The following is a 13,241-nucleotide window of genomic DNA, read 5'->3' as shown; positions in this document are numbered from 1 at the left end:
GGTTCAATCGAACCCTATTAGATATGTTGGGAACTTTGCGACCAGAGCAGAAGGCAACCTGGAGCCAGCATGTCGCATTTCTGGTGCATGCCTACAATGCCACAAAGAACGATGCTACGGGAGTCACCCCATATCTCTTGATGTTTGGGCGAGAACCAAGATTACCCATAGACTTGTGCTTTGGTGTATCAGAGGATGGAGATAGCTATGAAACTCATCAGCAATATGTATCCCGACTAAGAGAGAAGCTGCGGGATGCTTATCGCTTAGCTACCGCTGCGGCTCGGAAGAACGCAGACCGCAACAAACATCGATATGATGCTAGAGTGCGTTCGCAGGAGCTCCAGCCGGGGGACAGAGTCCTGCTGCGAAATTTGGGTATTGCTGGCAAACACAAGATAGCTGACAGATGGAAGGCAATACCTTACCTGGTGATGGAAAAGCTGGGAGATCTGCCGGTCTACAAGATCAAACCTGAAGACGGTCCAGGGCAAATAAAGACGGTGCATAGAAACCTTTTGCTCCCTGTGGGGGAATTGGTAAGCACCCCTTGTGAGATGGGCCACGGCAGGGCCGCCGGGCAGAACAGAGGTGCTAGACCAAAGCCGCCATCCAACACAGACAGTGGGCCCCCTGCAGCTAACTTATCCCTATTCTGCACATCTGAGAGTGAGTCTGAGGAGGAAGACACAACCCTGGTGTATCCTGGGATGGAGACAAGATTTCAGTCTCGATCAGCTGAACCAAACGAGAGTTTTCCCTCTTCCGCCCTAAACCCAATGGCGGAACTATTTAGGCCCCTTTCTGATACCCCGGTGCTGCTGATGAGACCCCCCTGTGATGACACACACAGGTTATTGGACAATGGGGACAGACAGGTAGAGGATGTCCTGGGCACCTTGGACCCTCCAGCGTTAGAACTAGGAGTGCAGGGGCCTACGCCAGTAGCCGAGGGACCCTCCAGGGAAGCCTCTCCATCCGTCACTCAAGAGGATGTTCCCCCTACCTCGACAACAGAGATTCTCAATAGACGAGACAGGGTGATAAGACCAGTGAAACGGTTAACTTATGATGCACCTGGGGTGACTAGTGAGGAGCCAATACATTTAGCACACAGGCTTGTGGAAGCTAAAGTGGGCTTCCTGAGGCCCTTTGGAGGAAACCAATGAGTTGGTATAAAGGGAGTGTGATTTGTCGGGACGACAAAGTCTCGGCTGGGGGGAGGATGTAAGCAGTGTCAGGATGAGCTCCACCCTGACATCTGGTGGTGAGGTGTGGCAAATTGTGGAAAAGAACTTCAGGGGCCGATCTCATTTGCATAGGCACACCCACCCCGCCTAGAATGAGACCATAGCTGCCCAAATGGTCACTTTGGCTGCTGTGGGATCCCCAGTGTCTCTGTTATTGGGGCAGGAAGAATAAATTGTTATTACCCTGATTATGGGAACTGTGCTTGGAACTGTACGTGGCCTTTTGTTATGATGGAGGGATTCACCATCAACTAAGTAGCACTCGCTAGGCAAGGGTCATGGGTTCCAAAACTGTGTGAAGGGAGAGAGGCTGGGGACAAGTATTAATACTTGGTGGCATGGGCCCCTTGGTGAGGGCCTTACATGCTAATTGCACTTCCTCCTCTCTCCACTGTGGAATATCAGAGCTAATTTTGATTTCATTAGAAGTCTAGTTATTGGCTGCTGAGCTCACTTTGGGCTGACAGTGCACCAGCACTGGGGCTCCCCTACTACAAGCTGAATTCACCTAAGAGCTGAAATCACTGAGTGTTGTGTTAAGTAGTGGGGGAGCCTGAAGATATATTGTGGAGCAGTTTGCGGGACGGCTGGTGAAGCAGTTCGACACGGAGCAGTGTGTGGATGGCAGGAGCGGCTTGTGGGCCGTGGAGCTGAGCGAAGGAGTTTGTGGGGCGGCTGGCGGAGCGGAGTGCTGCTATGGAGCTATGGGGCGGTCAGCTTCAGATCACGTAAGGTGCCTCTTACCCCCGTCCCATTTCCACCCAGGTTGGGAGGTAAAGCTCCGCAGATAAACTTTCGAACTCTGGGGCTGCCCTGACCAGGGACAGAGACTTTTGGGGCATTGGACTTTTGGGACTTTGGGTGATTTGGGGTTGCTGGACTCAAGAACCAAAGGGAAAAGGGCATGCCCCAATTTGCCTGGGGTGGGTTCTTTTTTTTTGCTCATGGGTTGTGTTATGAATCCTGTTGGTGGTGTTTCCCCAACATAATGCCACATTGTTTCTCTCTGTTATTAAAAGGCTTTTGCTACACTCAGACTATGTGCTTGCGAGAGGGGAAGTATTGCCTCTTGGAGGCGCCCAGCGGGGGTGGTATATATTTGTCCCAGGTCACTGGGTGGGGGCTCGAGCCGGTTTGCATTGTGTTATTGGAATGGAACCCCTAGATATTGAACCCGGCCCTTGTTGCTGCCAACTCTGACGGGCAGAAGGGTTACAACAGAAACAACTTCAAACATTTTTTTTCCACAAAATCATTTGGAATGGAAACAGTTTTGCATCCTTAACTATAGGACTTGCTATCAAGCAACCCCCCTCTAATAGCATGTGTTGAATATGGTCCAGTATTAGTGGGGAACTGATCTGGGAGGAGATTAGTACAACAAGGATTTTTAGTATGTTAGATCTCAGGAGCTGCCCGTTATTAAGTGCAGTGGTGTTGTGGAAAAGCTTATGGTGTTTTACCAGGTGAAGTTCGTATCTCCGCTGGCAATAGCCGCTCATAGGTGTTAAATATTCCAGCGTCAGAAATCACAATAGGAGCAAAGACATTCACGAGATCTTGGCCTTTCTGCACACTAACACCTGAAAGGAAAAGGTGAGATGAAAAAAAAATTAATAATCCACCCCTAGGCCACTTTCCTCTGCACTGGCCGGGGGCAGGAGCCCTTTACTCTCATGGGGCTGGAGTGACAGACACAAACGGTGTGTGATCAGGTCAGGTGCAGGAAGGAGGCTGGATCATGTATGGGGCAGGGACTTACCACAGGAGCATTTGGACATGGGGGCAAAAACATAAATAACCGGGGAGAGCATTTATAGGCTTTTTGATGGCACTTCTAGCATTTCCAGGCGCTCACAGGTTGGGAAGTATTAGATCCATTCTCTAGATGCCAAGATACTGCCATGGTGGATGCTATAGAAAACCCTTAGGCCACAGATTAATGGGAGGTTTTGCATCTGTGAAAACAGGGCTGACCTTGGCTTCCTTGCCACTGATGGGAGACAAGGGGAGCTGGCATCTGGGAGGGGAATTGGGTTTTGTGGATGGTTGTCAGAAAAGGGCCTTAGCTGGAGTTGTCAGGGGAGGTGCTAGGACTGGACAGCAGGGAGGGGGTACTTGTCACTGGGAATGGGGGTTGGCAGTATGCAAATAGTTCAGATTGAGAGCCGTTGTGGGGAAGGTGTGTCTATTGGTGACTTATCCCTCCTCTTCCTCACACCCATCGCCATTCCAGCTCTGCCCTCCCCTCCTTCTCGTAAAAATGACCTCAGGGCCCAGCTGCATCTCCATGGGGCCCCAACTCCTTTTTGCCTGTGCTGGGGTGCAGACAGAATCTGGCACACTCCAGATTCCTGTCTCAGGGTAACCGAGACTCCACTCTCCGTCCAATAAGGTGCCGCTCACTTGCTTAGCCGTGCAGGTTGCTGTGAACACCCTGCCCTGCTCTCTGCAATAGTTCCCCATTCTCCATAGGTTCGTAAACCCCCGTCATCGCCACAATGAGCTGAGCGCCAGCTAGCAGTGCATTAGGCGACGTATCTCTCACATGCAGTTCGATGCCTTCGCTAGGAATATTGAACATATTCCTTCAATAGAGTCCTGCGCAGGGTCTGAGATGCCATATCAGGATCTAGATAACTTGGTGGCCTGCATGGGCCCAGCGTACAGGCAGCTGGGGCCAGAGCTCCTTGGAATTAGGCAGGGGGCAGTGCCAGGGGAGGGGAGGGTGAGATGGTGGCCAGCTGGCTGACTGCACGGAAAGCAGAACAAAGCCCCAGTCTCTCACTTTGCCTGCAATGCGCTGGCTCATCTCCAGCAGCTGGCCAGCCCTTCTAGTGCTCCTTGGCTCCTCTGCAGGGCAAGCTCCTCTGCACGCATCCTCACACACACACACACGCTCTGTACTCTGCAGTTTGGGATCTGTGCAGAGGGTACCTTGTTCCTCTTTGATATAGGGGCTGACGTGAGCTTGAAGGGAGAGGCTTGACCCAGCCTCACTCACCACAGGCTTTGCCTTCTGCATTCACCAAAATGCTCTGCACCACCGCCTTGGTTAGAACAGCCCCGCCAGCCTGCTCAATCACTGGGATGGTGTGGAAGGCGATTTCACTGGGGCCACCTCGGGGATACCATGCCCCTTCCATATAGTGATTCACAAGAACTGCATGTAGGGAGAAGCTGGCGCTGGCTGGAACCACTCCTGGAAGACAGAGCAAAGAAGAGGGATTGTTCCCATACAGAACTTTTCATTGCTGCGTTTCTTCCTCAGGCAGCCTAACCGAGAAGAGAGCTGTATTAAGCTGTGGAACGGTCTCCCATCATTGGAGCCGCTGAAACTAGACAATGCATTTGAGAACACAGTGTACGGAGCAATGCTGCAATGAATAAATGACTAACAGCTCTTTTCCTGCTATGGTTTGAAGACTAAGGGAGACCATCACACTAATTTGGAGATGACACCAACTCTATCTACATCTCCTCGGACCCAATCTCAGATGCACACTGGAGGAGGAGGAGGAGGGAAGTCTTGGGTTAAAGATTATGCTGAGGTTACGGGCAGTGGAAGGTGCAGAGTCAGGAAGTGTATGCAGCTCCCAGGGGAGATGTTCCTTTTACTTAAGAGGGGTAGTCTGTTTTGGTGACAGTTAGCTGAAGGAAGCTGAGACAAACCAAGAGGTACACAGAGGGTGGACGGGGATGGAAGAGGGGGTGAAAGGTGTGGCCAGTTAACACTGGCAGGGTAAACCTGCTAAGAGTAGAGATAATAGGTCTAAAAGTTAGACAGAGAAGAGCAGAGGGCCAAGAACTGCGGCACTCCAGAGAATAGGGGGCCAGACAAAGGAACAGTCTCTATCATAAAGTGAGCAGTTTGATCAGTCAGAGCACAGCCACCATAAGACAGTTCATGTTTTCAAGTTTTTCTCCCCAACTGGGGGGCCAGAATTTTTTTTAAGTGAAAACTAGGCTTAAGATGTTTACAGTTACCTAATAACCTGACTCCAGGAGCTGGGGCTTTAAGACCACCACCAGATATCACAAGATTCTGGATAACAGTGCAAGACTTGGCAATGCTGTCCTTTACTAGTTATAACTAATACACAATTAAACCTTTATAGACAAATCTGGAGAAATGAGATGGAGTCCTAGGACTAACTTTGTCTGGAACTTAAAGCCAGACAAATTCAAATGAGAGAGAAGGTACAAATTTGTAACAGTGAGGGTGATTAGTCAGTGGAACAGATTTCCTAGGGAAATGCTGGCTTTTCCATCTCTAAGTCTTCAGATAAAGACTGGAAGCTTTTCTGGCAGATATTCTTAGCTAGGCGAGTTATGGGGCTCAAGACAGGAGTAACTGGGTGAAATTCTATGGTCTGTGATATGCAGGTCATCAGACAAGATGATCACAATGCTCTTAATTTTTTTCATAGTTTTTTTTTAAATCTATAAATCTCTGACTAAAGGGTGCCAGTGTCTGAGAGCAGCTTGGCATACTAAGCCGGAAGTTTTAATAATTTCTACAGCGCCTCTGGTAGTAGCAATCTATGCACACACATGGCAGCTGGGTCTGCTTCTCTTTCCGCTGGGCTGGATCATCCAGACTCATGCCTGGAGAGCACCGATTTTGCAGGCAGCTGAGGATGGCAACTTGCACCACTCGGACTGACAGTTGGCTTTCTCCTGACTTTAATTCTGCAGTCATCTGGAAATTTGCATGCTAGCAAATTTTTTGTCTGACCCAGCCCAGCAAATGCCTGCGTGTGAGTCACCCCAACCATTAACTTGTATATTGCTGTCATCTCTCTTCTCCAACCCTTGCTGGTTTTTTTAAAAATAGGGTTTCATGTGGTTTTTACTCTCCACTGATCTTCTTTTCCCACTCAGTGGGTCCTGATTCTGTTTAATGGAGTTGAAAGCGAACATGACCTTTTAGTAGTTGATTACGCACCCTGACGTGTACATAGCACCTTTCATCCGAAAATCCCCGTGTACTTGGTAGATCTGAAAAACCTATTACAAACTCTACGGTAGACACATGTTTTAAAATGCTGCACTAAAAGAGCATGATTTAGGTTGCAAAGTCAAGCCCTGCAACGTTAGGAAATGCCAGCTTTACAGTTGCCCATCCCACCTTAATTCTGCCCCCTTGCATGTCTCTCCTGCGCACTGAATGAGGCAGGGATCCTGGGGGAAACACATGGTATTTCATCCTGTAATTAAAGACAGTCTCATATATTGTATGCACCAGGATCAGAGTAAAGGTTGCTGGGCAACCTCAGGTTGATCATTTTTTGAGTGCTTGACTTTGCAAACAATATAACATCACTTTGACGCAGGTTTTTATATGTGATTTCCTAGGTTTCTTTGGGGGGGCAGGAAAAACGTAAAAACAAATTCTGGTATGTACAACTCTGACAACCCCTGAATCATCAGGAGAGTTTGAACCCTGAACCTTTAACACTGCGGCACGGACGGCTTCCACTCAACCTGCGGGACTAGCTACGTTCACGGACGGCTGGAGAAGGCTGTTATTCCAGACAAGAGGATGGTCTGATGGGGCCAGAAGCTGGAGCTGGGGAGTAGTTGCGGGGAGTCCAGCGTCCCTTCCCCTGGTGTTGGGAGCAAGTTCCTGCCCCATGTGAGGCACCCAGAGGCAGGATGGGACACTGAAGACAAGTTCCATGTGTGTGGTTGAAGGGGGAGCCAAGCCAGGGTCTTGCTCACTACTACTTCCCCATACAAGCCAACTGTTCTACCCACCTAAATGCAGCCATCTCTGGGGTTAGCAGCTCAAAGCAAAAACAGGAGTTCAGAGCAGGGTGTGAAGAAAATTGTGCCCGATGGAAACTGCAAGGAAAACTCAGGGCTGCAGAAAGTAAAGATCAGAACTGGACTCTGACCAGCACCCCAGAGCTAAAACATGGACTTCTGCAAAAGGGGACAAGGAATGGACAAGGTTTCCCATGCACCACAGGGCAGTCCAGGCAGGATATTTTCGGAGAAGAGGGTTTATACCAGAAAACTGGTCTGTCTGCTAAAAACAAGTCACCTACCATAAGTGGGAAAGATATAGCTAAATACCGCTCTGAGCTCTTCGTTTGTGGTGAGTTCACTGACCACGTCTGTCAAGCTTCGGGACGTCATCTTAAAGAAAGGGGAGAACCATGCCAGCAGGCCGGTGCGGCTCAGGAACTTGACCAGGGGCACAGGCACCATTTTCAGAACAGTCATGTGCGTAGTTCCTTGAGCAACTCTCTGAAAGGGGAAAAAGCAACAGCTGTGAAGTATCACAGATGGCTTCGGGGACTGGGCTGGAGCAGAAGTTCCGTGAAGTTTTGCCATTGCAAGGCAAAGGGCCAGAGAACTTGGCTGCATAGAGGGAGACATTGATCACACAGCAGCTCCCAGAGCTGCCCACAAGCTGCCTTCTTGCCAGTCACTTGATAAAGTACCAAAAGGCCAGCCCAGTCTCCCACTCTGGCTCAAGAATGTTAGTTACCCAGCAGCTCTGACATGCAGGACACCCCAGGGATCTCTGATAACACCTTGGCCCAGGGGTCATTTCCTCCGACAGGACGTGCTTGCCCTTAGGCAGCCCCGGTAGCCGTACCACCTTGAGGACAGTCGTCATCTTACACCCAAAAATTCAATCCTTTTTAAATCACAGCATCCCAGCGGGAAGAGCTGGACACTCGTGTATCCCTGTGTTTGAAGTGCAGGGTATTGTTCTAGCTGGATGACCACTAAACTCGGAGAGGAGGAGTTAACATCATAAAGACAAAGCCAGTGTTACCTTTACAAGTCTCACAAATTTCTCAATAGCCACGGCTTCATCTGGAAACTGTTTCTTTAGCCCTTCGACATACTCCTTCTTCCCGCTGTACAAGCGATACATTTTGCTGTTTCCAGGCTCCCCCAGAATTACTGCATCAAAGACGGATGGCATCTTGGACCACTGCAGCTGCCCTTCCGTGAGCTGGTCCACAAGGAAACGCATCAGGGACCTCTCCCCTATCTGCCCTATGTAATGAATACCTGGAAGGCAATGGCGAATGGTTACACAAGAAAGCCACAGCCCAGAGATTAGATTGCAATGGGATGTGGCTATGTGACATGCTAGATACAGTAGAACCTCAGAGTTACGAACACCTCAAGAATGGAAGTCGTTTGGAACTCTGAAATGTTCGTAACGCTGCACAAAACGTTCTGGTGGTGCTTTTAAAAAGTTTACAATTGAACATTGACTTCATACAGTTTTGAAACTTTACTATGTAGAAGAAAAATCTTTTTTAAAATTTTCCCTTTTAGTTTTTAGTAGTTTCCATTTATTACAGTACTGTACTGTATTTGCTTTTTTATTTTTTTTGGTTCTTGCTGCCTGATTGTGTACTTCTGATTCCCAGTGAAGTGTGTGGTTACCAGTCAGTTCGTAACTCTGGTGTTCGTAACTCTGAGGTTCTACCGCACATGCAAAAGGCTAGAGGGGCATTTTAACAAATACATTTGTGACAGGAAAGGCTGCAACAGGACACACTCCACCCAGTCAAATCCTCAAAAGCATGGAAATAAGAAGGTAAGGGTAAGATTTCCAGCATTCCTTGTCCCACACCTCCTATGGCTCTGTTGATAAACACTCCATGAGGCTTTCACTTCCACCTCTAATGCCTACTGAAAAGCAGCGTATACCCCACCTTCATCCTGCTTGCTCTCACACAGAACCTGAAGGGTGACCCCATACTCATGTATCTCAACAAATCAACACATCTGACAACCTCACAGTCTGTACCTTTGGAAAATTATTCTGCTTTCATATTGCTGAGGTCACTGTTAAAACTGTAAGTCTAATGTGTCTTTAAAAAAAGAGCCAGTTGAATCAAATCTAGGAACACAACTTGATTAAGGGTAGGGTTGCCAGGTGTCTGCCTGGTCAAAAAGGGACCCTGGCGGCTCTGGTCAGCATGGCTGACTGGACTGTTAAAAGTCCAGTTGGTGCAGGGCTGGCAGACTCCCTACCTGGCTCCGCACGGTTCCCTGCAAGCTGCGATGTGTCCCGTGGCTCCTAGATGGAGGGACGGCCACGGGGCCTCCGTGCACTGCCCCTTCCCCCGGCTCTGCAGCTCCCATTTGCCAGGAACTGCAGCCAATGGGAGCTGTAGGGCTGGTACCTGCGGGTGGAGGCAGTGCGTAGAGCCGCCTGACTGCGCCTCCACCTAGGAGCAGAGTGATATGTCGCTGCTTGCGGGGAGCTGCCTGAGATGAGCACCACCCGGAGCCCGCACCCCTCACCCCCTCCCACACCCCAACCCCCTGCCCCATCCCTGAGCCCCCTCCCGCACCCAAACCCCCTCCCAGAGTCCGCACCCTCACCCCCTCCCACACCCTGAGCCCCCCCCTCCTGCACCCTCACCCCCTCCCATGCCCTGAGCCCCCCCCTCCTGCACCCAAACTCACTCCCGGAGCCCACACCCCAACCCCTGCCCCAGCCCCGAGCCCCTTCCCACACCCAAACTCCCTCCTGGAGCCCGCACCCTCTCCGAGCCCCAACTCCCTGCCCCAGCTCAGAGCCCCCTCCTGCACCCCAAACCCCTTATCCCTGGCCCCACCCCAGAGCCCTCACCCCAGGCCTCAACCTCCTGCACCAGCCTAGATCCCCCTCCCACACCCTGAACCCCTCATTTCTGACCCCATCCCGGAGCCTGTACCCCCTCCCGCACCCCAACCCCCTGCCTCAGCCCGGAGGCCCCTTCCACACTCCGAACCTCTCGGCCCTACCCGCCAGCCCAGAGCCTCCTACTGCACCCTCATCCACAGCCCCACCCCAGAGCCCGCATCCACAGCCAAAGCCCTCCTCCCCCCCCGCACCCCAACCCCCTGACCCAGCCCAGTGAGTGAGGGTGGGGGGATAGAGTGAGTGGGGGCAGGGTCTCAGGGAAGGGGTGGGACCTTGGAGAAGGGGCAGGGCAGGGGTGTTCGGTTTTGTGCGATTAGAAAGTTGGCAACCCTAATTAAGGGCTGGGCTGGATTCTCCATCACCGCCAATTTTAAAATCAAGATTGGACATTTTCCTAAAAATATTTCAAACCGGAGTTGTTTTGGGGAAATTCTCTGGCCTGTGCGATACAGGAAGTCAGTCTAGATGATCACAGTGGTTCCCTTCTGGCCTTAGAATCTGAATCTACAATTGTGTGGTTATTGCATAGCATCACTGCAAGACAGAGTTAAGTTGGTTGAGTGACTTAGCTGTGCATTTCTTACCCTAATATGTCTGGATTTCTTTTAAGTTTAACCTTACCTGTGAATTCCCTGGGTTTGAAAGGCTAGCTTTGGAAAGAAATGCAAGATCTCTAATGGTTTTTATCTCTAAGTGACTTATATGTACTCTCAACCTTAATTCCAATTAACTATGTTTTTATCCGGGAATTAAAATTATCTTAGTCACCAACATTACTGTGACTAAGAGAGGTAGAGACATTCCCTGCTGGGTATTGTTTCTGGCACTTCCTTCATGTCTCAGAATTCTGTTTACTCCTATGAAAACAAGCCAGTATCTGAAGGGCAGTCAATCAATTATCTAGCTTACAGTGGGGAAAAGGAAGAGCAGCAAAATCCATACTCAGAGCATTCAGGCTTCTCAAAATCCAGATCTAAGATTATGTTAAAAGCAATGCTTACATAATAATCACGTGTCAAACACTTGCATGTTCACAACTAATATGAAGACCTTACAGGGATTTTAACAATACTCTTACTACATCTGAGATTAGAGGGGAAAAAGTTAAATTTGAATGTCAAATCAAGCATCAATATCTGTCTATTTTAAAAAAGGCAGGCATATTATAAAAATTTACCTTAACTACAGGTGTTCATATCTTAAAATCTTTCTTACGTTATATAATTAGGCCTCGAAGACTAGTTTTCAGGATACGTACAAAATATATAGCGTTTATACAGGTGAACATATATTGTTTAAACGGTTCAAACTATTTCCTAAATTCTTTCTAAAATGTGTGTTCAAGAAGACCTGCTACATACCATAAATATTTATAGTTAGAGGCCCCAATCTAATTTTCATTTTAAATCAGTGGGAACCTTATAGGAAAGGGTATTACTAGAGATGTGGAGGAGTACTTGTGGCACCTTAGAGACTAACCAATTTATTTGAGCATAAGCTTTCGTGAGCCACAGCTCACTTCATCGGTTACATGCAGTGGAAAATACAGTGGGGAGATTTTATATACACAGAGAACATGAAACAATGGGTGTTACCATAATTGTTCACCTTACCTGATCACTCTCGTTACAGTGTGTATGGTAACACCCATTGTTTCATGTTCTCTGTGTATATAAAAATCTCCCCACTGTATTTTCCACTGCATGCATCCGATGAAGTGAGCTGTGGCTCACGAAAGCTTATGCTCAAATAAATTGGTTAGTCTCTAAGGTGCCACAAGTCCTCCTTTTCTTTTTGCAGATATAGACTAACACGGCTGCTACTCTGAAAGTAGAGATGTGTTATTTGCAATTCCTTTTAAGCGCACACCAATTAGTTCCACAAGGAAAAAAAATATAATGGTAAGAGGACCTTTTAGACGGCAAATGTTAGCACCTAAAAAGGAAGGAAATGCCATGATCAAGACTGCAGAGCTGATCATCCCTGCTGGGCACCTTCTTATGCCACTGACGTCTGTACCAACTGGGTGTTTGAGGCCCCCAGATCAGATTTATACACTTGCTCTACGCAGGTGTAAATGACACACCAGGTATAAGGCAGTGGATTCAGATCTCGCCCCTACTCCATGTGTGTATTCATTACAGTTCAGTCTTTTTAAGGACATGAACTTGTTCTCAAATAAAACAATAGGAGACAAGCTTTTCTACAACCGCAGCCAGAGGTGTGACTGCAGCATGTGTTGTACTAAGAGCAGAGAAGGAGCCTGAGGGAGGCAGCTAGTCTTACAGCTATCTGGGGTATATCTTCAGTCACACCCCCCGGCTGCAGTGCAGACTCACCCTTAGACACACACGCAACTTCTTAGAATATGGTTTCATTCTTGAATCCTTAGACCTGGTGCCAGATTCTCAGCAGCACCCAATGAGCAATGGGTGCAGCTGAAGACTGGACTGCAACAGAGCCATTTGTATCTCCTCGCTCGGAGGATGGGATTCGGCCCCAGCCCTAACCCTTTTTAAGGAGCATGAGGGCTACTCTGAGCTTTGCTAGTTACCAGTGACCCCCGGGAGCCATTCAGTATCTGCCGATTGCCAGAACATTTGGAAAGCACGTACTACGCATTTCTTCTCAGCCCACCAGCGCTGCCTTGCTCAGGGATTGCAATGCAGGGGCTGGGATAATTAAGCACGAAGCTAGCTTGCTGTGTGAGCGTAAGCTCTCTGCTGCCACAAATAAATAGACATATGTTCAGCGTGTTACTGCAGGGAATGAAAACGTTGGCTTCCTTTAGGGGTGAGATGGGAAGACCGAAGGAGTGCTTTACCTGCTGTTGAGCTACTTTGCTTATGCTTAGGGGTCGGTTAAAACCTAAAATCACCAATACAACACAGCTCATACTCAAAGAACTGTGTTTATCCAATAAGCACTGCAAAAACATTGACAAGATCTACTCAATTCATGCTCCCCGGCTTGTATCTAAGGGCTGGTCTACCCAGAGCAGTCCTGTGGACTACAGGGATATGATTTCTAAAGGGCACTAACATGTGCATTAATGAATTGGTCTGTGTAGAGCCTGCTGGTGCCCACTGTTTGAAAGAGTACGACGTTAAAGTGCACTAGGGAACATCACAAAGAGATTACTCATTACAATCAGACATGCCGAACCCGTGAAAAAAATGCAGAAATTGGGCTTGTTTTTGGCTTAATTGGCTTGGGAGTTGCTTGTTGGCTAGTTTTTGGCTTGTAGCTTGTTGTTTGTTTGGCTTGTAGCTTGTTGCTTCTTTTTGTTGATCAGCTCCCGGCAAGCAGGGGCAAGGGGG

General features: G+C 48.7%; 1 protein-coding gene across 1 annotated transcript in view; it reads right to left on the bottom strand.

Annotated features, from left to right (window-relative positions):
* RETSAT (retinol saturase) overlaps nucleotides 1-13,241 on the bottom strand; it is a 31,471-nt gene that overhangs the window by 13,231 nt on the left and 4,999 nt on the right. The window contains exons 3-6 of the mRNA XM_048829529.2: nucleotides 8,044-8,285; nucleotides 7,304-7,505; nucleotides 4,255-4,452; nucleotides 2,714-2,833 (exon numbers count right to left, since the gene is read on the bottom strand). Coding sequence (XP_048685486.2) covers nucleotides 2,714-2,833; nucleotides 4,255-4,452; nucleotides 7,304-7,505; nucleotides 8,044-8,285 — 762 coding nt within the window. The remainder of the gene's footprint in view (nucleotides 1-2,713; nucleotides 2,834-4,254; nucleotides 4,453-7,303; nucleotides 7,506-8,043; nucleotides 8,286-13,241) is intronic.

This window comes from Caretta caretta, chromosome 26 (assembly GCF_965140235.1).
Source record: "Caretta caretta isolate rCarCar2 chromosome 26, rCarCar1.hap1, whole genome shotgun sequence".
Taxonomy (NCBI): Eukaryota; Metazoa; Chordata; order Testudines; family Cheloniidae; genus Caretta; species Caretta caretta.
Note: the sequence above shows the minus strand (reverse complement) of the source record. Positions and strands in the feature narration are given on the sequence as shown.